The 20,774-nt window shown below is 43.3% G+C and overlaps 1 protein-coding gene across 3 annotated transcripts in view; it reads right to left on the reverse strand.

Annotated features, from left to right (window-relative positions):
• Window positions 1-10,791: 10,791 nt before the first annotated feature.
• The window catches only part of poglut1 (protein O-glucosyltransferase 1), a 36,898-nt gene continuing 26,915 nt past the window's right edge, over window positions 10,792-20,774 (reverse strand). The window contains exons 10-12 of one of the 3 annotated variants that reach the window (XM_087994707.1): window positions 20,276-20,332; window positions 17,249-17,336; window positions 12,124-12,260 (exon numbers count right to left, since the gene is read on the reverse strand). In XM_087994707.1, the coding sequence (XP_087850833.1) occupies window positions 17,291-17,336; window positions 20,276-20,332 (103 nt within the window). In that variant the 3' untranslated portion in view covers window positions 12,124-12,260; window positions 17,249-17,290. Of the gene's footprint in view, window positions 12,261-17,248; window positions 17,337-20,275; window positions 20,333-20,774 lie in introns of all 3 variants that reach the window. The other 2 variants (XM_043710892.2, XM_087994706.1) reach the window with 2 other exon arrangements.

Consider the following 20,774-nt stretch of genomic DNA (forward strand, 5'->3'; position numbering starts at 1 on the left):
GTGAGTCCTTATATTTGAGACATGGTTGGGTTTTCAAACGACTTCATGAAGATATCTTTTCAGCTAGTTTTCTTTTGTCTCTTACTCAGATATAAAGAGAGGAAGAGAGATATACAACTCTGCTTACCCCTGAACACCATTCCAACAACTGCTTCCAGTCAGGTCTCTGAAGACTTCCAGCAACCTCAGACCAGAGGCTGTTGCTAGGCAATGTACAGCATAGATCTTATGGTTAATTCACTCAGTTTGTCCAGCAATTAAAGACCATGAAAAATCAACCTCTCATTATGCTTAAAAACCTTTTCTGGATTCTTTCTTACAAAATCACTTGCTTTTCAGATAAACAGCAGATAATCTACTGTTCTCTTTGACTTTTTAACTTGATGTTTCTGAGAAAGCCTCTTCAACTCAGAAATTTCCATATTCTAGTTCCTATAGTTCATAATTAGGCATGTATTCCAAACAGAAGAAATAATATAATTCAGTACAAGACTGAGTGTAAAAATGCAATGCCTATTACTGGTTGTACATTTCAGCCTAAGGTCATTCCCATTGAAGCAAAGGCAATCAGGGAAAACCTGATAGAAATGGATAAGATTGTGATGGGTTCAGAAAAGGTAGACATGGAGACGCTCTTTCTATTAATAAGAATGGTCACTGGTCCTGAAACATTAACACTGCTTTCTCTCCACAGATGCTGCCACACCTGCTGAGTTTTTACAGAAATTCTTGTTTTCATTTCTGATTTCAATTGTCTGTAGTTCTTTGAGATTTTTTTATGGGTAAGGGGATACAGATTCAAGGCTTCGAGCAAAACGTAATGGAGATGATGTGAGGAAAACTGTTTTGTTGTGCAGTGATTGGTAAAGCCCTATAACTCATTGCTTACAATGATGGTGAAAACAGACAATTACTAATTTCAAAAGGAAATTGGAAAGGCCTTAGAAGAGCATAAAGGCAATAGGAATGTACTCAAGAGAAAAATCAGGAGGGCAAAAAGAGGATGTGAGATAACTTTGGCAAATAGGGTTAAGAAGAATCTAAAGGGATTTTATAAATACATTGAGGAAAAATGGGTAACAAGGGGGAGAATAAGACCCCTCAAGGTTCCTGATGAATGGCCTTTGCCAAAAACATCGATTTTCCTGCTCCTCGGATGCTGCCTGACCTGCTGTGCTTTTCTAGCACCACTCTAATCTAAACCCTCAAGATCAACAAGGCGGCCTATGTGTGGAACTGCATGGAATGGGGGAGATTCTAAACGAGTATTATGTATTAGTGTTTACTGTGGAGAAGGACTTGGAAGATACAGAATGTAGGGAAGTAGATGGTGACATCTTGAAAAATGTTCATATTACAGAGAAGGAAGCGCTGGATGTCTTGAAACACATAAAGGTGGATAAATCTGGGTGTGCACTAGAACTCTGTGGGAGCTAGGGAAGTGATTGCTGGGTCCCTTGCTGAGATTGATAGTCACAGGTGAGGTGCTGGAAGACTGGAGGTTGGCTAATGTGGTGCTACTGTTTAAGAAGGGTAGTAAGGGAACTATGGACCGGTGAGCATGAAATCGGTGGTGGGCAAGTTGTTGAAGGGAATCCTGAGGGACAGGATTTACATGTATTTGGAAAGGCAAGGACTGATTAGGGATAGGCAACATGGCTTTGTGCATGGGAAATCATGCTTAACTAACTTGATAAAGTATTTCTAAGCAGTAGCAAAGAGGATTGATGAGGGCAGAGTGGTTAACGTGATTTATATGGACTTCAGTAAGGTGTTCGGCAAGGTTCCCCAAGGGAGACTGGTTAACAAGTTTAGATCACTTGAAATACAGGGAGAATTAGCCATTTGGATTCAGAACTATCTCTAAGTTAAAAGACAGAGGGTGACGGTGAAGGGTTGTTTTTCAGACTGGAGGCCTGTGACCAGTGGAGTGCCACAAGGATCGGTGCTGGGTCCACTGTTTTTTGTCATTTATATAAATGATTTGGATGTGAATATAGGAGGTATAGTTAGTAAGTTTGCAGATGAGACCAAAATTGGATGTGTAGTGGACAGTGAAGAAGTTTGCCTCAGAATACAATGGGATCTTGATCAGATGGGCCAAGGAGTGACAGATGGAGTTTAATTTAGATAAATGTGAGGTACTGCATTTTGGGAAAGCAAATCAGGGCAGGACTTATACACTTAATGGTAAGATCTTGGGGGGAAATTGCTGAACAAACAGACCTTGGAGTGCAGGTTCATAGCACCTTGAAAGTGGAGTCGCAGGTAGATAGGATAGTGAAGAAGGCATTTGGTATGCTTTCCTTTATTGGTCAGAGCATTGCGTATAGGGGTTGGGAGGTCATGTAGCAGCTGTACAGGACATTGGTTGGGCCACTGTTGGAATATTGCATGCAATTCTGGTCTTTTTCCTACAGGCAGGAAGTTGTGAAACGTGAAAGGGTTCAGAAAAGATTTACAAGAGTTGGAGGGTTTGAGCTACAGGGAGAGGTTGAATAGGCTGGGGCTGTTTTCCCTGGAGAATCAGAGGCTGAGGGGTGACCTTATAGAGGTTTACAAAATCATGAGGGGCATGGATAGGATAAATAGACAAGATCTTTTCCCTGGGGTGGGGGAATTCATAGACAGCATAGGTTTAGGGTGAGAGGGGAAAGGTTTAAAAAGGACCTAAGGGGCAATTTTTTCACGCAGAGTGGTACATGTATTGAATGAGCTGCCAGAGGAAGTGGTGGAGGCTAGTGTAATTGCAACATATAAAAGACATCTGGATGGGGACATGAATAGGAAGGGTTTGGAGAGATATGGGTAAATAGGACCTGATTAGTTTAGGATATCTGGTCCCCATGGTCAAGTTGGATTGCAGGCTCTGTTTCTGTTCTCTACATCTCTATGACTCTATGGAAATCATGGTTAAAATTTGGATCTTTCTTCTGTAAAAGGCAATTGCTCACAAACAACTGTTAATTCTGAAGATGAGATTATACCTAGTAAGGGATACAGGGCAGAGATAGGTAGATAGATCCAAAAACGGAGCTGCATCAGGACATTATTTAAATGAGCCACAACACATTGCAGGGTCCCGGAGCTACGAGAAGCCGAGGAGAAACACCTACACAATGTATTCAGGAACAATGGTTACCTGATAAATGCAGTCTGCTGATTCCTGCACAACAGAACTACACAGTAAGATACAACACGCTCACAGATATTTCTGAAATGATCACCAGACTACTCCGGCCCTGAGGCATCATGGTAACCCACAAACCCAGTACCACACTGCAGCAACTATTAATGAAATTAAAAGACCTCATATCCACAAACAACAGAAGGAACATGATATACAAAATACCCTACAATTATAAATTGAACTTTGAATGAAAGCCATTTTAAAGGTTTGCTAATCTTGATTGGTTAAAAGAACCGTTCTAGCTCCTAAAACTTTCACAGGTTTTATAGAAATGATTACATTTGTCAGACCAAGTTTAAAAGCTATACTTAATGAATACAGTGGTTTCTGGTTGATCCATTTGGGGATACAAGCTGGTGATATTGATGGACTGAACACATGTCTCTTGTTCTCTACTGTTGACTGAAGTGCCCTATCTCTCTTGTGATCCTTCTTGTGCACTGAAACACCTGTTATTGTCCCTTGTTGGCCTCCTGTACATGAGCAGAGAGATCCTGAATTCTGATCAACACAAACAAAATTACTGGAGAAACTCATCAGGTCTTGGCAGCAAATTCAGTTCTGAAGAACAGTCATTGGATTTGACCATGGGGACCAGATATCCTAAACTAATCAGGTCCTATTTACCCATATCTCTCCAAACCCTTCCTATTCATGTCCCCATCCAGATGTCTTTTATATGTTGCAATTACACTAGCCTCCACCACTTCCTCTGGCAGCTCATTCAATACATATACCACTCTGCGTGAAAAAGTTGCCCCTTAGGTCCTTTTTAAACCTTTCCCCTCTCACCCTAAACCTATGCTGTCTATGAATTCCCCCACCCCAGGGAAAAGATCTTGTCTATTTATCCTATCCATGCCCCTCATGATTTTGTAAACCTCTATAAGGTCACCCCTCAGCCTCTGATTCTCCAGGGAAAACAGCCCCGGCCTATTCAACCTCTCCCTGTAGCTCAAACTCTCCAACTCTTGTAAATCTTTTCTGAACCCTTTCACGTTTCACAACTTCCTGCCTGTAGGAAAAAGACCAGAATTGCATGCAATATTCCAACAGTGGCCCAACCAATGTCCTGTACAGCTGCTACGTGACCTCCCAACCCCTGTACGCAATGCTCTGACCAATAAAGGAAAGCATACCAAATGCCTTCTTCACTATCCTATCTACCTGTGACTCCACTTTCAAGGTGCTATGAACCTGCACTCCAAGGTCTGTTTGTTCAGCAATTTCCCCCCAAGACCTTACCATTAAGTGTATAAGTCCTGCCCTGATTTGCTTGTTTTCTGACAACAAGCCTGATAAATTTCTCCAGCAGTTGATGTTCCAAATCCAGTGACTGTTCTTCAGAACTGAATTTGCTGTCAGACCTGATGAGTTTCTCCAGCAATTTCTATTCTTGTCTGTTTCAGATCTCCAGCATCTGCAGTTCTTTGTTTTATTTTGCTGACTTGTTATTGATTTACCATTTATGGATAGCACATGATCAATCTCAGAATGGTTAAACAATGAACATTGTGTGAGTTAATATATTTTAATATTATGTAGCTTAGAACTTAGATTTTGAACTAGTACCATGTGGGTTTGAACTGTGAATATGATGGAACTTAAGGATAATTTTGTAAGCATTTCTGTTGCCTTGGTGATTTCTTTTAAAGCATAATAGGACAGAGAGACTTGCCAGAGAGTGAGTTTGTTTTTCATTATTTATTTGTAAAACTCAACTAATATAAACTGCGTGTGCACCAGGTTTCAGTTAGAAGGTTCCAGTTGATACAAGTCTGGTTTGTCCAACGTTACCTCCTAAAGCAATCTGCCCATTCCAGGTATTAGTTTACAAGAAGAATTCCAGAAGTGAAGGGCTTATCATATGATGAGAGGTTGAGGATTCTGGGTCTGTACTCAATGGAGTTTAGAAGGATGAGGGAGACTCTCATGAAAACACACAGTATTGACAGGGCTGGATAGAGTGGAGGTGGAGATGTTTTCACTTGTAGGAGAGACTAGGACCCGAGGGCACAGCCTCAGAGTGATGGGACGACACTTTAAAACAGAGAGGAGGAGGAATTCTTTCAACCACAGGGTAGTGAATCTGTGGAACTCATTGCTTCAAGTTATTGAGTGTACTTAAGACAGAGATAGATGGGTGCTTGATCGGTAAGGGAATCAAGAATTACAGGGAGAAGGCAGGAGGGTGGGATTGAAAAACATATCAGCCATGATTAAATGGGCTGACTGACCTAATTCTGCTCCTATATTATTTGGTCTTGATAGCTAGTATCCTTTTTCTGAACTGCTTCCAACACATTTACACTCGTCCTTAAGTAGGGTAACTAACACTGTTCACAGTACTCCTGATGTGGTCTCATAGTTGTCCTGAATGAATGAATCACCCTACTCATATTTTCAATTTCCATTATAATAAACAATAATATCTTATTAATTTTCTCAGTTACCTGCTGGACCTACAGGCCAACCTTTCACAATTCACTCACTAGGCCACGCAGATCCTTCTGTATCTCAAAACTCTGGAGTTTTACACCATTCAGTGAAAAGCTCCTTTTTTTAATTCTACCTGCCAAAAATGGCCAACTTCCCATTTTCCCATGTAATGTGCCATTTGCCAGAGTTTTACCCACTCACCGATCCTATCTAAGTTCCTTTATGTCCTGTTTAAGTCTTCTTCACAGCTTACATTTTTAGTTTCATGTATCATCAGCAAATTCAGCAAATTCAGCAACTAGACCTTTGGTCTCTTCATCCAAGTCATTTCTATAAATTGTAAATTGCTCAGGCTCCAGCTCTGATCCCCATGGTATACCACTTGTTACGTCTCACCAACCCTTGACATTTTGCAACCATTTGCCTGATTGGTCCAGTTCAGTTTCTGATCAATGATAACTCCAGGATGTTGACATTGGGGAATTTAGATATAGTAATACCAGTGTAAGTAAAGGCAAGATGGTTAGACTGTCTCTTATTGAAGATAGCCATTGTCTTGTAGATGGGTGGCATAAATATTACTTCCCACTTATCAGCACAAGCTTGGGTATTGTCCAGTTCTTGCTGCAAATAGACACTGGCTGCTTCAATATCTCAGGCTTGGTGACTGGTGTTGAACATTGTGTAATAATCACAAGAGCCACATCTCTGACATTATGATAGAGCAAAAGTGACCAATGAAACAACTGAAGATGGTTGGACCTGGAACATTGCCCTGAGGTACTCCTGCAGAGATGTTCCTTTGTGCCGAGTATGATTCTAACCAGCAGAGAATTTCCCTGAATCCCTCCAACTCCAGTTTTGATAGGGCTCCTTGAAGCCACATTGTGTCAAATACAGTCTTTCTTTTATTCACACATGGGACATGGGTGTCACTGCCTGGCCTTGATGTCAAGGGCTGTCACTCTCCCCACCCCTCTGGAATTCAGCTGTTTTCTCCATGTTTGAACCAAGGCTGTAATGAGGTCAGGAGCTGAGTGGCCCTGGCAGAACCCAAACTGGGCTTCACTAAGCAGGTTATTGCTGAGCGGGTGCTGCTTGATAGCACTGTTGATGACACCTTCCTTCACTTTACTGATAATCGAGAGTAGACTGATGGGGCAGTAATTGGCCAGATTGGATTTGTCCTGCTTTCTGTGGTCAGAGAAATTTTCCACATTGCTGGCAGCTGTCAGTATTGTAACTGAATTGGAATACCTTGACTAGACATATGACAAGTTCTGGAGTGTGGGTTTACTGTACTATTGCCAGAATGTTGTCAGACTCCTTTTCAATATTCAATGCTTCCACCTAATTCTTAAAACTATGTGGATGAATTAAAATAGGCTGAACACTAGCCTTTGTGATGCTGGGGACCTTCAAAGGAGGCTGAGGTGGATCATCCACTTCATACTTCTGGCTGAAGATTGCTGCAAATGGGCTTCCCCATCATTGAGGAGGGGGATATTTGTGGACCCTCCTCCTCCAGTGAGTTGTTTAATTGTCCAATTGTCCATCTGATTGGATGTGGCAGGACTGGAGAGTTTGGCATGTAGTTACTTCTGCATTACAATTCCCCAGGTAGACACCACATTTTCAGGTATGCCTGGTGCTGCTTCTGGCAAGCCCTCCTGTCCTCTCCATTGAACCAGGGTTGATCCCCGGATCGATGGTAACAGTAGAGTGGTGGAATTTGCCAGGCCATGAGGTTACAGGTTGTGGTTGAACACAATTCTTCTGCTACTGATAACTCACAGTACCTTGTGGTAATGTCACTCACCTTATAATCCAGAAATGCTGGACTGATGTGGGGGTGTTTGTTCAAATCCCATCATTGACAGGTGTTGATGTTTGAATTCAATGAACATTTGTAATCTTTTTTTAAGAAGCTAATATAATTGCAACCACTGTTAATTGTTGCAGAAATCTATCTATTAATGCCCTTTGGAGAAAGAAATCTGCCATCTTTACCTGATCTGGCCTGTATGTGACTCCAGACCCACAGTGATGGGAAAGCTGTCTCTGGGCAATAAATGATGGTGACATCATATCCCATGTACAATTTTTTTAAAAATGTACTCAATGAACGGCAGGACACCAGGAAGCCCAGAGTAACAGACAGCTCTTGGGGTGTTGGTCGCCAGATCCCTGAAGACAGGTTAATAATGTAGTTCAAGAAGGCACATAGGGCACTTCCCTTTATTAGTCATGGCATGGACTATGAGCTGGAACTTTATGTTGGAGCTGTGAAAAACTCCACAGCTGGAGTATTGTGTGCAGCTCTGGTCTCCGTACTGTAGGAAGGATGTGATTGCACTGGAGGGGTTGCAGTAAGATTCACCAGAATGTTGACTGAGGAGGGAGCACTTTAGATATGAACAGAGGCTGGGTAAGCTCGGGGTTTTTTCCTTTGGAGCAGAGAAAGCTGAGAAGGAGAGCCTGATTGATGTGTAAGATTATGAGGGGCATGGACAGGGTGGATAGAGAACAGCTGTTCCCCTTAGTTGGAGGGTTACTAATTGCCAGGGGGGTGGAATACGACTTTAAAGTGAAAGGCAGGAGGTTTAAAGGCATTTAAGGATAAGTTTTACTTTTCACCCACAAGGTGATGGGAGGGAGGTTGAGTCAGGAAACCTTGCAATCTTTAAAAACTGCTTGGATTAGCACTTGAAATGTTGTAACATTAAAGACGGTGGGTCAAGTGCTGGAAAGGCGGACTAGCGTAAATTGAGTAGGTAAAAACAATGACTGCAGATGCTGGAAACCAGATTCTGGATTAGTGGTGCTGGAAGAGCACAGCAGTTCAGGCAGCATCCAAGGACCAACGAAATCGACGTTTCGGGCAAAAGCCCTTCATCAGGAATAAAGGCCAGCAATTGTCAATGCAGATTTGATAGGGTGGAGGACCTCTTCTGTATTGTATGATTGTACCAGGAAAGAATGGCAGATTTCTTTACTTCAATGCCATTCGTGAACCAATGTGTTTTCATGACAATGCCATTAGACTAGATTGTAATCCTAGAATTAACTGAATACAAATTATTTAAATGGGGGATTTAAACCTATGACCACATAAAATAAGCCTGAGTCTCTGGATTCCTCATCTAATGACTCATCCACTATGGCACCACCTTCAGTTTATGCCATGTTTATTTAGCTTATAACGGACACTTTGTTCATTTAGATAGAACCCTTTTCACTAGTTTTTTTTTGCATGGGCCTTATTGATCGATGCACTATTAATATTAAACTTTCTGACCCTCTTGTCACAGTTCATCCATCCATAAGTGGTTACACTGTTCTATTAGAAGGCTAAGGCGTGGTTTGATCTACATTTTCAAGATATTAATAATAAAACACAGCAGATAAACTATTTCTGTTGGTTGGGGACATAGGCTGAGAATTAGGGCCAGACCATGCAGGAGATGCTAGGAAGCACTTCTATACACAATGGGTGGTACATGTTTGGAACTCTCTCCAGAAACAGCAGTGGAGTTGAATCAGCTGTTCATTTTAAATCTGAAATGGATCCTTTTTGATAAAGAAAGGGATTAAGGAATGTGGGCCAAACACAGAAAAGTCGAGTTAACATTGATCAGCTTAATCACACTGAATAGTCGGACAGACTGAAGGGGCTGAATGACTCCTACTCTTTTAATTTGATATTACTTAAAACATTTCTTCTAACATTTAAATCATCCTTTTCCAACCCTAAATTTTAGTTTTCATCTATCCACAGGTCTAGTTTAAAAATTTTCAAGTTTGCTTTCAATGAAGCAAATGAAATTGCTTGCTAGGGTGTTTGTGGTGCATGGTCATGTCCCTACTTCTGAGCTAGGTGGTAGGTTAGTTCACATTCCACCTGCTTTGGTGTCAGAAGAACCCTAAACAGGTTGATTAGTAAAAACATGGAACCATTAACCTTTCCACAGTACTGAAGCCTATGCCCCAAGCAAAACCTCTTTCTCCACACCAGTCTTTAGGGGGTTTACAAAGGATTTCAGAACTGAGGACCCAAATAACTGGAGACATGGCCGCTAATGATGGAGGAATCAAAATTGGTGACAGACAAGGCACTACAAGATCTGACACCCAAGGGCAGCATGGTGGTTAGTACTGCTGCCTCACAGCACCAGAGACCTGGGTTCAATTCCCACCTTGGGCAACTGTGTGGAGTTTGTACATTCTCTGTGTCTCTGCTTGGTGTCCTCTAAGTGCTCTGGTTTCCTCCCACAATTGGCTATGCTAAATTGCCCATAGTGATAGGTGCATTAGTCAGGGGTAAATATAGGGTAGGGTAGGGTAAGGGATTGGGTCTGGGTGGGCTACTCTTCGGAGTGTTTGTGTGGACATTTTGGGCGGAGGGGCCTGTTTCCACACTGTAGGGAATCTAATCATGGTTTACAGAGCTATGGGGGTTTCTGCCATCCTAAATGGCCCTAAGACGTGGATTGCCTACAGCAGACACCTCCAGGCATTGAAACAGAACCATCAACGCTGCCTGTGCAGGATCCTGCAAATCCACTGGGAAAACAAACGCTCCAACACCAATGTCCTTGACCAAGCCAACATCAAGGCACTGACTATCCTTGATCGCTATAACGGGCTGGGCATGTTGTCTGCATGACTGACATGAGACTCCCCAAGCGGGTGCTCTGCTCCCCACTCTGAAACGGCAGGCGAGCCCCAAGTGGACAGAGGAAGCAATTTGGGGATACTCTCAAGACCTCACTGGGGAAGTGAGACGTTCCCACAGACACCTGGGAATCGTTGACGTAAGACTGTCCAAAGAATATATCACTAAAGAGAAAAAAACAAATTAGAATTTTTTAAAAAATTAAAAACTGTTCAGAAAACAGTGAGCATGTGCAGCTGGCATTTATCATCGGATTAATGATAGCAGCAGACGTATCAACAATTAAAGGGGTTAGACTAGATTGGAATCAGATTAGAGACAGAAGGCAAGACCAGAAAAGGATATGAAACCAAAAATGAGAATTTTAAAATCAAGTCTATTGTTTGACCATAATGCAGTGCAGATGATGGGAACATGTACACGGGTACCAGTCTTGGATGACCACAACTTTATGGAGAATAGAATGTTGGAGGCAAGCCAGAAATGTATAAAAAAAATTTATTAAAAAGCTTTTAATTAAACTGATCTGTGACATCATTCCGTTGTTACAGTTTCAGCAACTGGTTGACTGGAACAGTGGCTGGTGCTGTTTTTCTGTTCCGTGTCCTTTCTGCCCAAAGTTTCAGTTCATTGTGACCGAAGAGCAAATCTGATACTGTCTCAGTTGAAGGACTATTACAAGACAAAGTATCATCAGTTGCAGTCCCTGCCCCATCGATCAACAAAACCCACAGCAAGGTGGCCACCTGTACCAATGTAACAAGGCACTTGAGTGGCGGGTTAGGATTTCTGCTGCTGGCCTTTCTATTACTAGCAAACACAAAACTGGCAACAGGAGACAGGAACAGAGGGAAGCAGCAGATAGTGATTGAAGGCTCCTCTGTCAGTCAAGTGGCATAGACGTCAAAATGAAATGCTTTACCAGCCCGATTGGAATATGGCCATGGAGAGGCTAAAAGTCAGGAATGCAGGTTCAAAAAGGGGCAGTGATGATAGGAATTCAAATATCCAGTCCCTAACTTTATTGGGAATGTCATTCAAAACACAAGATGAATAATGAAGATCTGCTTGAGTTTATAGATCAACATATAAATTGGGAGCAGGAGTAGGCCATTCAATTCTACTCTACAATTCAATAATATCATGGCTGATCTCACTACTCCACATTCCCTCCTTCCCCAATAACCTTCACCTAATCGCTTGTCCAAAATCAATATACTGCTGGCTTAAAAAGATTCAAGTCTCTGCTTCCCCCCCACTTTCTGAAGGATACCAAAGATTCTCAGAATACAAATTCTCATTTGGTCTTAAATGGGCAATCCCACATTGTATATCATTTCCTAATGGGGAACATCCTTTCCATATCCTATTAAGACCCTCAGGATCTTACGTATTTCAATCAAGCCATCCCTTACTGTTCTAAGCTGCAGAATTTGTCTCCATTAATGCTCTATTAAAAGAATGACTCTTGGAATGTGCTTCAATAAATTAAATTGATGACATTAAGACCATGATTAAAGAGACCGTACATATCTTGCTCCTTATTTTTGATGACCTTCCATTGCACACAATTTCCTTTGAATTTACAGTAAATGGAAGGATGTAGCCTTAAGTGTTTGGAGTCTATGGTTTGTATAAGATTGGCTGGACCCTGATTGGACCAGAATTTATAACTGCAGCAAAGGTTTTGAAAACTGATGGGAATGTTCCTCAGCTTAGCAAACTGGGTTGACTATGTTGGAAGTTTCACAGAGAACCTGACCCTGCAGTCGCTGTGAATGTATCCATGTCTCCAAAAGCTACAGCTCACTTCGTTCATGCCTGGCAAAGATCTGGTTGTATTTCTTTTGTTTCTTGGGTTTATACAGCAGTAATTTGGAATATCTCATTAGCAGCTGCTTCCAGTAACAGGAAACATCCTCCATCTTCAAGTGCTCCAGGATAAACTGGTGGCCCCTGTGAAGGAAAAGATAAGCATCAGGGGTTGAGTTAGTGGAGCACCTATCTTCAACAGGGCTGGAAACCTGACAATGGAAATACAGGCCTATAGTGTTATTGCTGATAACAGCTTAAATACTACACATTAGACGACAGGGCTAGACTGGAGTAAGTCTGGAATATGGATCAATGGTAACTTTATCATCTCTGAGCTAGGTCATGTGGTCTACTTCCCTTAAAGGCACATAGAACATAGAACAATACAGCTCAGTACAAGCCCTTCAGCCCTCAATATTGTGCCAACTATCTGACCCTACTCTAAGATCAAAATAACCTACATACCCTTCAATATATGATCTTCCATGACCTTTTCCAAGAATCACTTAAATATCCCTAATGTATCTGACTCTACTACCACCACTGGCAGTGCATTTCATACACCCACCACTCTCTATGTTAAGAACCTCCCTCAAACCTTCCTCCAAACACCTGAAAATTATGCCCCTCGTGATAGACATTTCCACCCTGGGAAAAAAAGTCTCTGGCTATCACTCTATTTATGCCTCTCACCAGCTTGTACAGCTCTAACAAGTCACCTTTCATCCTTCTTCATTCCAATGAGAAAAGGTCTAGCTCCTTCAACCTTTTATAGAACATAGAAAAATACAGCGCAGTACAGGCCCTTTGGCCCTCGATGTTGCGCCGATCCAAGCCCACCTAACCTACACTAGCCCACTATCCTCCATATGCCTATCCAATGTCCGTTTAAATGCCCATAAAGAGGGAGAGTCCACCACTGCTACTGGCAGGGCATTCCATGAACTCACGACTCGCTGAGTAAAGAATCTACCCCCAACATCTGTCCTATACCCACCACCCCTTAATTTAAAGCTATGCCCCCTTGTAATAGCTGACTCCATACGTGGGAAAAGATTCTCATGGTAAACCCTATCTAAACCCCTAATCATCTTGTACACCTCTATCAAGTCACCCCTAAACCTTCTTTTCTCCAATGAAAACAGCCCCAAGTGCCTCAGCCTTTCCTCATACGATCTTCCTACCATACCAGGCAACATCCTGGTAAACCTCCTCTGCACCTGTTCCAGTGCCTCCACATCCTTCCTATAGTATGGCGACCAAAACTGCACACTTTTATCGTAAGACATGCCCTCCAGTCCAGGCAGCAACTTGGTAAATCTCTACTGCACCTTTTCTAAAGCTTCCACATCTTTCCTATAATGAACTGAACACAATATTCCAAGTGTGGTCTAACCAGGGCTCTTAAACTCAATCCCCCTGCTAATGAAAGCCAACACACCATGCGCCTTAACAATCCTATCAACTTGTGTGGCAACTTTCAGGCACCTATGGAGGTGGACCATAAGATCCCTCTGTTGCTCCACACTGCCAAGAATCCTGTCTTTAACCCTGTATTCTGCATTTAAATTCAATCTTCCAAAATGAATTACTTCACACTTTTCCAGGTTGAACTCCAACTGCCATTTATCAGACCACCTCTGCGCCCACACCTCCCTCTAAGGCCCCAAAGGAAACTTCCATATCCACCACAAATTCACCTGCACCTCCTCACACATCATCTATTGCATCCTCTGCACCCGATGTGGCCTCCTCTATATTGGGGAGACAGGCCCCCTACTTGCAGAGCGTTTCAGAGAACACCTCTGGGACACCCGGACCAACCAACCCAACCACCCTGTGGCTCAACACTTCAACTCCCCCTCCCACTCCACCAAGGATATGCAGGTCTTTGGACTCCTCCATCGCCAGACCACAACAACACGACGGTTGGAGGAAGAGCGCCTAGGAACCCTCCAACCACAAGGGATGAACTCGGATTTCACCAGTTTCCTCATTTCCCCTCCCCCCACCTTGTCTCAGTCAAATCCATCGAACTCAGCACTGCCTTCCTAACCTGCAATCTTCTTCCTGACCTCTCTGCCCCCACCCCAGTCTGACCTATCACCCTCACCTTGACCTCTTTCCACCTATCGCATTTCCAACACCCCTCCCCCAAGTCCCTCCTCCCTACCTTTTATCTTAGCCTGCTGGACACACTTTCCTCATTCCTGAAGAAGGGCTTATGCCCGAAACGTCGATTCTCCTGTTCCCTGGATGCTGCCTGACCTGCTGCGCTGTTCCAGCAACACATTTCAGCTCTGATCTCCAGCATCTGCAGACCTCACTTTCTCCACCTCTGTACCCTGTCAATGTCCCATTGCAATCTACAACTGCCCTCCACGCTATCCACAGTTCCACCAACCTTCGTGTCATTGGCAAACTTACTAATCTACCCTTTCACTTCCTCATCCAAGTCATTTATAAAAATCATAAAGAGCAGAGGTCCCAGATGCCTGTTGTACACCACAGGCTGAATATCGTCAATCTACCACCCCCCTCTGTCTTTTATAGGCCAGTCAATTCAGTATCCAGACTGACAGGTTTCCCTGTATCCCATGCCTCCTTACTTTCTGAATGAGCCTACCATGAGGAACCTTATCAAATGCCTTGCTAAAATCCATGTACACCACATCCACTGCTCTACCTTCATCAATGTGCTTTGCCACATCCTCAAAAAATTCAATAAGGCTTGTGATGTGGAGATGATGGTGTTGGACTTAGGTGGACAAAGTTAGATGTCACACAATGCCAAGTTAGAGTCTAACAGCTTTATTTAAAATCACAAGCTTTCAGAGCACTGTTCCTTCGTCAGGTGAAGTGGAGAGAGGCGCATGGGCACAGAGATAGGCAGAGAGATAGTGGCAAGATTTGGCTATGGGTACCCACCCAGCAATGCTTGCCTCTTCACAGAATACATGGAATAGTCCCTCTTCCACAGCTACATTGGCAGAATCCTCCACCTTTTCCTATTACATCGATGACTGTATCAGTGCTGCCCTTGTGCTCCCAGGAGGAGCTTGAACAATTCATTCAACATATCAACACCCTCTACCACAACCTCAAATTCACCTAGTCCATCTCCAACGCTTCCTTCTCCTTCCTGGACCTCTCCATCTCCATCTCCATCTCTGGTGACTAACTACACACTGACATCTACCACAACTCCATCAATTCCTACAGCTACCTTGACTACACCTCCTCCACCCCACCTCCTGTAAAAATGCGATCCCCCTATTTCCAATTCCTCCGCCTCCACTGTATCTGCTCTCACGATTAGCAATTCTATTTCAGGACATCCCAGCTGTCTGTCTACTTGAAGCGTCATAAATTTTTACTCCCCAGTGATCAACAGTGTCCTCAATCGCGTCTCCTCCATTTCCCACACTTCTGCGTTCGAACTCCAACTCCCACCCCTCCCCCCACTCCCAACATAGAATCCCCCTGATCCTCACATTCCACCCCACCAATCTCCAAAACTTTCACTGCCTTCAGTCAGACCCCACGACCCAAAATATATTTCCCTCCCCACCCCTATCTGCATTCCATAGGGACTGTTCCCTCCGTGACTCCCTCATTAGGTCCACACTCGCCACTAACCCCTCTCCATACCTGACACCTTCCTGTTCCATTGTAAGAGGTGCAAAACCTGCACCCACACCTCCCTCTCACCTCTGTCCATGGCCCCAAGGTTCATTTCAAATTTGGGAGAGATTTACTTGCACATCCTCCAACCTCATCAACTGCATCTGTGCTCTCTACATGCAAACTTGAGGAACGGTTCAGGGAACATCTCTGGTCCATATGCACTAACCAACCCCACCCTCCTGTGCCCATCCACTTCAACTCCCCCTCCCACTCCTCTAAGGACGTATCCAATCTGGGCCTCCTCCACTGCCTACACAAGGCCACCCGTAAACTGGAGGAGAAACTTGCACATTCTCTCCGTGTCTGTGTGGGTTTCCTCCGGGTGCTCCGGTTTCCTCCCACAGTCCAAAAATGTGCAGGTTAGGTGAATTGGCCATGCTAAATTGCCCATAGTGTTAGGTGAAGGGGTAAATGTAGGGGAATGAGTCTGGGTGGGTGCGCTTCGGCGGGTCGGTGTGGACTTGTTGGGCCGAAGGGCCTGTTTCCACACTGTAAGTAATCTAATCTAATCAAAACACATCTTCTGCCTCGGCATCCTACAACCACACTGCATGAACCTAAATTCGCCAGTTTCCAAATCTCCCCTCCTCCAACCAAACCCTAGATCCAACCCTCAGACTCAGATCCACCCTCCTGACCTGACCTAGCTGTTCCATCTTCCTTCCCACCAACCCACCCCACCCTTCCCACCAACCTATCACCTCCTACCTCCACACACCTATCGCCTACCTTTTCCCGAGTTCCATTCCTCTTTCCTCAATTTATCTCTCAACCACCTTCCCCTCCCCAATCCTGAAGAAGGCTCCTACACAAAACTTTGACTCTCTTGCTCCACTGATGCTGCCTGACCTGCTGTGCCTTTTTCAGTACCATGCTTCATCAACTCTGATTTCCCCAGCATCTGCAGTCCCCATTGTCTCCTTATGGCAAGATAATTCCAGGTAATTAAGAGTGTCAACAGATAAGTACAAATGGTGTGAGTAGACTGACAACAGGCTGAACGCAATCAAGAGTGTCAAGAGATTAATACAAACAGTGTGACTATAGTGGCAACAGTTAAATAGGAATGATCTATGATCTAATTAACTAAGGCAGAGAGATAATAAATAATCAAAAGTGAGATGTTGCTGGAGACAAACCAATTGGCTGGAATAACATGACTAGGTAGCAGTCACATGATGAGGACCTAATAAAAATAAAAAGTATTCAAAATCTGTACAGACTAATTAAGGCAGATGGATAATCACAAGCAATCAAAGTGGTGATGGCAATACAGGCCAGTAAGGAAGATTTAACAGATACAGAACAATATGGTGGGGTTACATGTAGCATGACATGAACCCAAGATCAGGGTTGAGGCTGTCCTCATGAGTACAGAATTAGGTTATCAATTTCTGCTCAGCAATTCTGCATTGTGTTATGAAGATGTGGGTGTACTGTACCTTTAAGAGAGTTAAACGCTAGCAGAACGACCTGACACAGCATCAAGTGTTCTGAATAAGGTAACAAAGTAACACTTGGTCGAATTGCCTGGAAAGGACAAAATAGATTTCAATTAGGCCAATCAGTTTAAATTATACCCTGAAAAATACCAATTTCCAATCGAGTTTGAATTGAGTATATTGACAATCTTAAAAGCCAATGACACAATCTGATGCTATGGGGGTTTAAGACTGGGGAAAATTAAACAGTTGGAAGGAGAACCGCCAAGCCTCCAAGATCTGCAGACTGCCCAGAGAATAGCTCTCTTAAAAGGTACCCTTATCAATTAGTAACCTGTGAAGCAGAATCCTGAAGATGATGATTTGATGTCCGGCTGGGGCGGGGCACGGGGGGGCGGGGCGGTGTTTATTGGACTAGTATTGTAGATGGGGAAAGTAAAAGCTAGGTTAGCGGAAGGAGTTGTAAATAGGTGTTAGTTAATTATTCTCTGTTATACTTTAACAAATAAAGTTGTTACTTTTACTTTAACTAGTTCTTGGCCTTTTGCATTTTCACAGATTACTGCACAGATAAATATTTTCTGTGTTGGTTTAAATTAAGCAGGAGGGTTTAACCCGTGTCGTAACAATTGTTGTGTATCTTGAAGGCGGCCTTAGAGGACACTTACCTAAAGATCAGATGTTGAATGTCATTGACCGCTGAAGTGTTCCCTGACTGGAATGGAATACTCCTGCCTGGCAATCATTGCACTGTGTCCATTCACCTATTGCCATAGTATTTGCATGATCTCACTGGTATACCATGCCTTGGCATCCTTTCCTGGAGTGTATGAGGTAGACAACATTGGCTGAGTCACATGAGTACTTACCATGTACATGGTGAATGGTGTTTCCATGTGCGATAGTAATATCCATGTTGATGGTCTCCTATGTCTTGCAATGGCAGCGTTGTATGGTGTTGTGGTTACTATTCTCCCGAAGGCTGGGTAGTTTGCTACGAATGATGATCTGTTTTAGGTTAGGCAGTTGTTTGAAGGCAAGTTATGGGGATGCAGGGATGGCCTTGGCGAAATGTTGATCATCATCCATGACGTGTTGAAGGCTGTGAAGAACATGGCGTAGTTTCACCGTTCTGGGTTAAGTACTGGACAACGAAGGGTACTCGATCAATCATGTCCCTCTCAGCCTTCTGAGATGGCTGAGATTTTTCGCTGTGGCACGCTGGAATTGTTGATTTATGAGTTGAGTCATATCCTGTTCTTATAAGGACATCTTTCAGTGTCTGTCGCATTCCTCCTCGTCAGAGCAAATCCTGTGTATACACAGTGCTTGTCTGTAGGGGATGGCTTCTTTAACGTGTTTAGGGTGGAAGCTGGAGAAGTGAAGCATCATGAGGCTATCCATGGGCCTTGTTTAGAGTGAAACACTGAGAGGTCCATTCTTGATGGAGATGCATATGTTCAAGAATGAAACATTCTGAACAGTACTCCTTGGATAAGTCTGATGGTGGGATGGAGCTTGTTGATATTGTTGTGTAGTTGGCTCAGTGATTCTTCGCCATGAATCCAAAGGAAGATGATGTTGGAGTAAAGGAGTGGGGAGGTCATGTTGCAGTGTACACGACATTGGCGAAAGTGAGGACTGCAGATGCTGGAGATTAGAGTCGTGACTGTGGTGCTGGAAAAGCACAGCAGGTCAGTCAGCATCCGAGGAGGAGAATCGACATTTCAGGCAAAAACCCTTCATTAGGATTCTTGTACACGACATTGGTTAGGCCACTTTTGGAATATTGTGTGCAATTCTGGTCTCCCTCCTTTTGGACGGCTGTTGTGAAACTTGAAAGGGTTCAGAAAAGATTTACATGGATGTTGCCAGGGTTGGAGGACTTGAGCTATACAGAGAGGCTGGGGCTGTTTTCTCTGGAGCATCAGAGGCTGAGGGGTGACCTTATAGGGGTTTCTAAAATCATGAGTGGCATGGATAGGTAAATAGACAAGATCTTTTCCCTAAGGTGGGAGAGTCCAGAACTAGAGGGCATAGGTTTAGGGTGAGGGGGGAAAAATTTAAAAAGGCTCTAAGGGGCAAATTTTTTCACGCAGAGGGTGGTGCATGTATGGAATGAACTGCCAGATAATGTGGAAGCTGGAACAATTACAACATTTAAAACTCATCTGGATGGGTATATGAATAAAAAGGGTTGAGAGGGATATTGACCAAGTGCTGGCAAATGGGAATAGATTAGTTTAGGATATCTGGTTGGCATGGACAAGTTAAACTGAAGGGTCTGTTTCCATGCTGTACATCTCTGTGACTCTATATTGTTGATGTACCTGGTCTATAGCATTAGTTGGAAGTCCTGAGTGGTGAATACGTTTTGCTCAAACTTGTGCATGAAAATATTGGCATATCGGGGTAAACATTTGGTCCGAAATGGCTGTTGTGCCTCTGGATGAAGAGCTGGCTGTTGAAGGTGACGACGTTGTGATTGAAGATTAAGCGGATGAGTTGTAGTATGGTGTATGAAGATTGTCAATGTTTGTTATTAATGCTGTGCCTTAATTAATCTGATCATAGATCAATTCTTCATCTATTAATCAGCCTGTCAACACACTACTCACACTGTTTCTACTTATCAGTTGACACACTTAATTACCTGGAATTATCTTGCCACTGTCTCTGCCTATATATTCTGTGCCTGTGCGCATCCCTCCACTTCATCTGATGAAGCAGCAGTGCTCTGAAAGCTTGTGATTTTAAATAAACCTGCTGGGCTATAACCTTGCATAGTGTGACTTCTGACTAAAGGCACATGAGCAGAAAGTTTAGACTGACATTCCAGTGGAGTGGTGAGGGAGTGCCCTCTCAAGTGAATGTAAAAGATCCCACAAATAGAGAAATAAAGAAACAAAAGTCAAAAGAGTTTGGGGGAACAGTTTTAACGATCTATATGGTTAGTATGTGCTTTGACCTCCATCAGTGATATCTGGTTGATTTTATTCAAACCACAGCAGTAGGTTTTGCACTTACCTCTCTGCAATCTCTCTGGCAATGTCGTCATTTTCTTGAACAAACTGTAACAACTCCCTACAGTAACAGAGAAACAAGATCGATCAACTTCCCAGTCAACAGCTCTTAGTCCTGCAAATGCAATATTGGACTTTCTGCACACTGTGGTTACAGAATTATTATACCCTGTACATGTTATTTAACAATTCATGGGATGTAGGCACCACTGGCTGAATCAGCATTTATTGCATATCCATAATTGCCTGACAGAAGGTAGTGGTCAGTTGCCTCCTTGAACTGCTAGTCTTGAGCTATAAGGACACGACATTGCTGTTAAGGAATAGCGTTTCAGAATTTTGACTCAGTAACACTGAAAGAATGTTGATTATATTTCCAAATCAGGCTGGTGTGTGGCTTGGAGAGGAGAATGCAAGGTGTGGTCCTTTCGCCCAGCTTCTGCTCTCATTTTACTAGACCTTATGAATTCATGGTTTGGATGTGGTGTCAGAGGGGCCGTGGT

Source organism: Chiloscyllium plagiosum, unplaced genomic scaffold, assembly GCF_037043375.1.
Source record: "Chiloscyllium plagiosum isolate Xiang-an unplaced genomic scaffold, Cpla_swu_hap1 HiC_scaffold_15, whole genome shotgun sequence".
Classification (NCBI taxonomy): Eukaryota; Metazoa; Chordata; class Chondrichthyes; order Orectolobiformes; family Hemiscylliidae; genus Chiloscyllium; species Chiloscyllium plagiosum.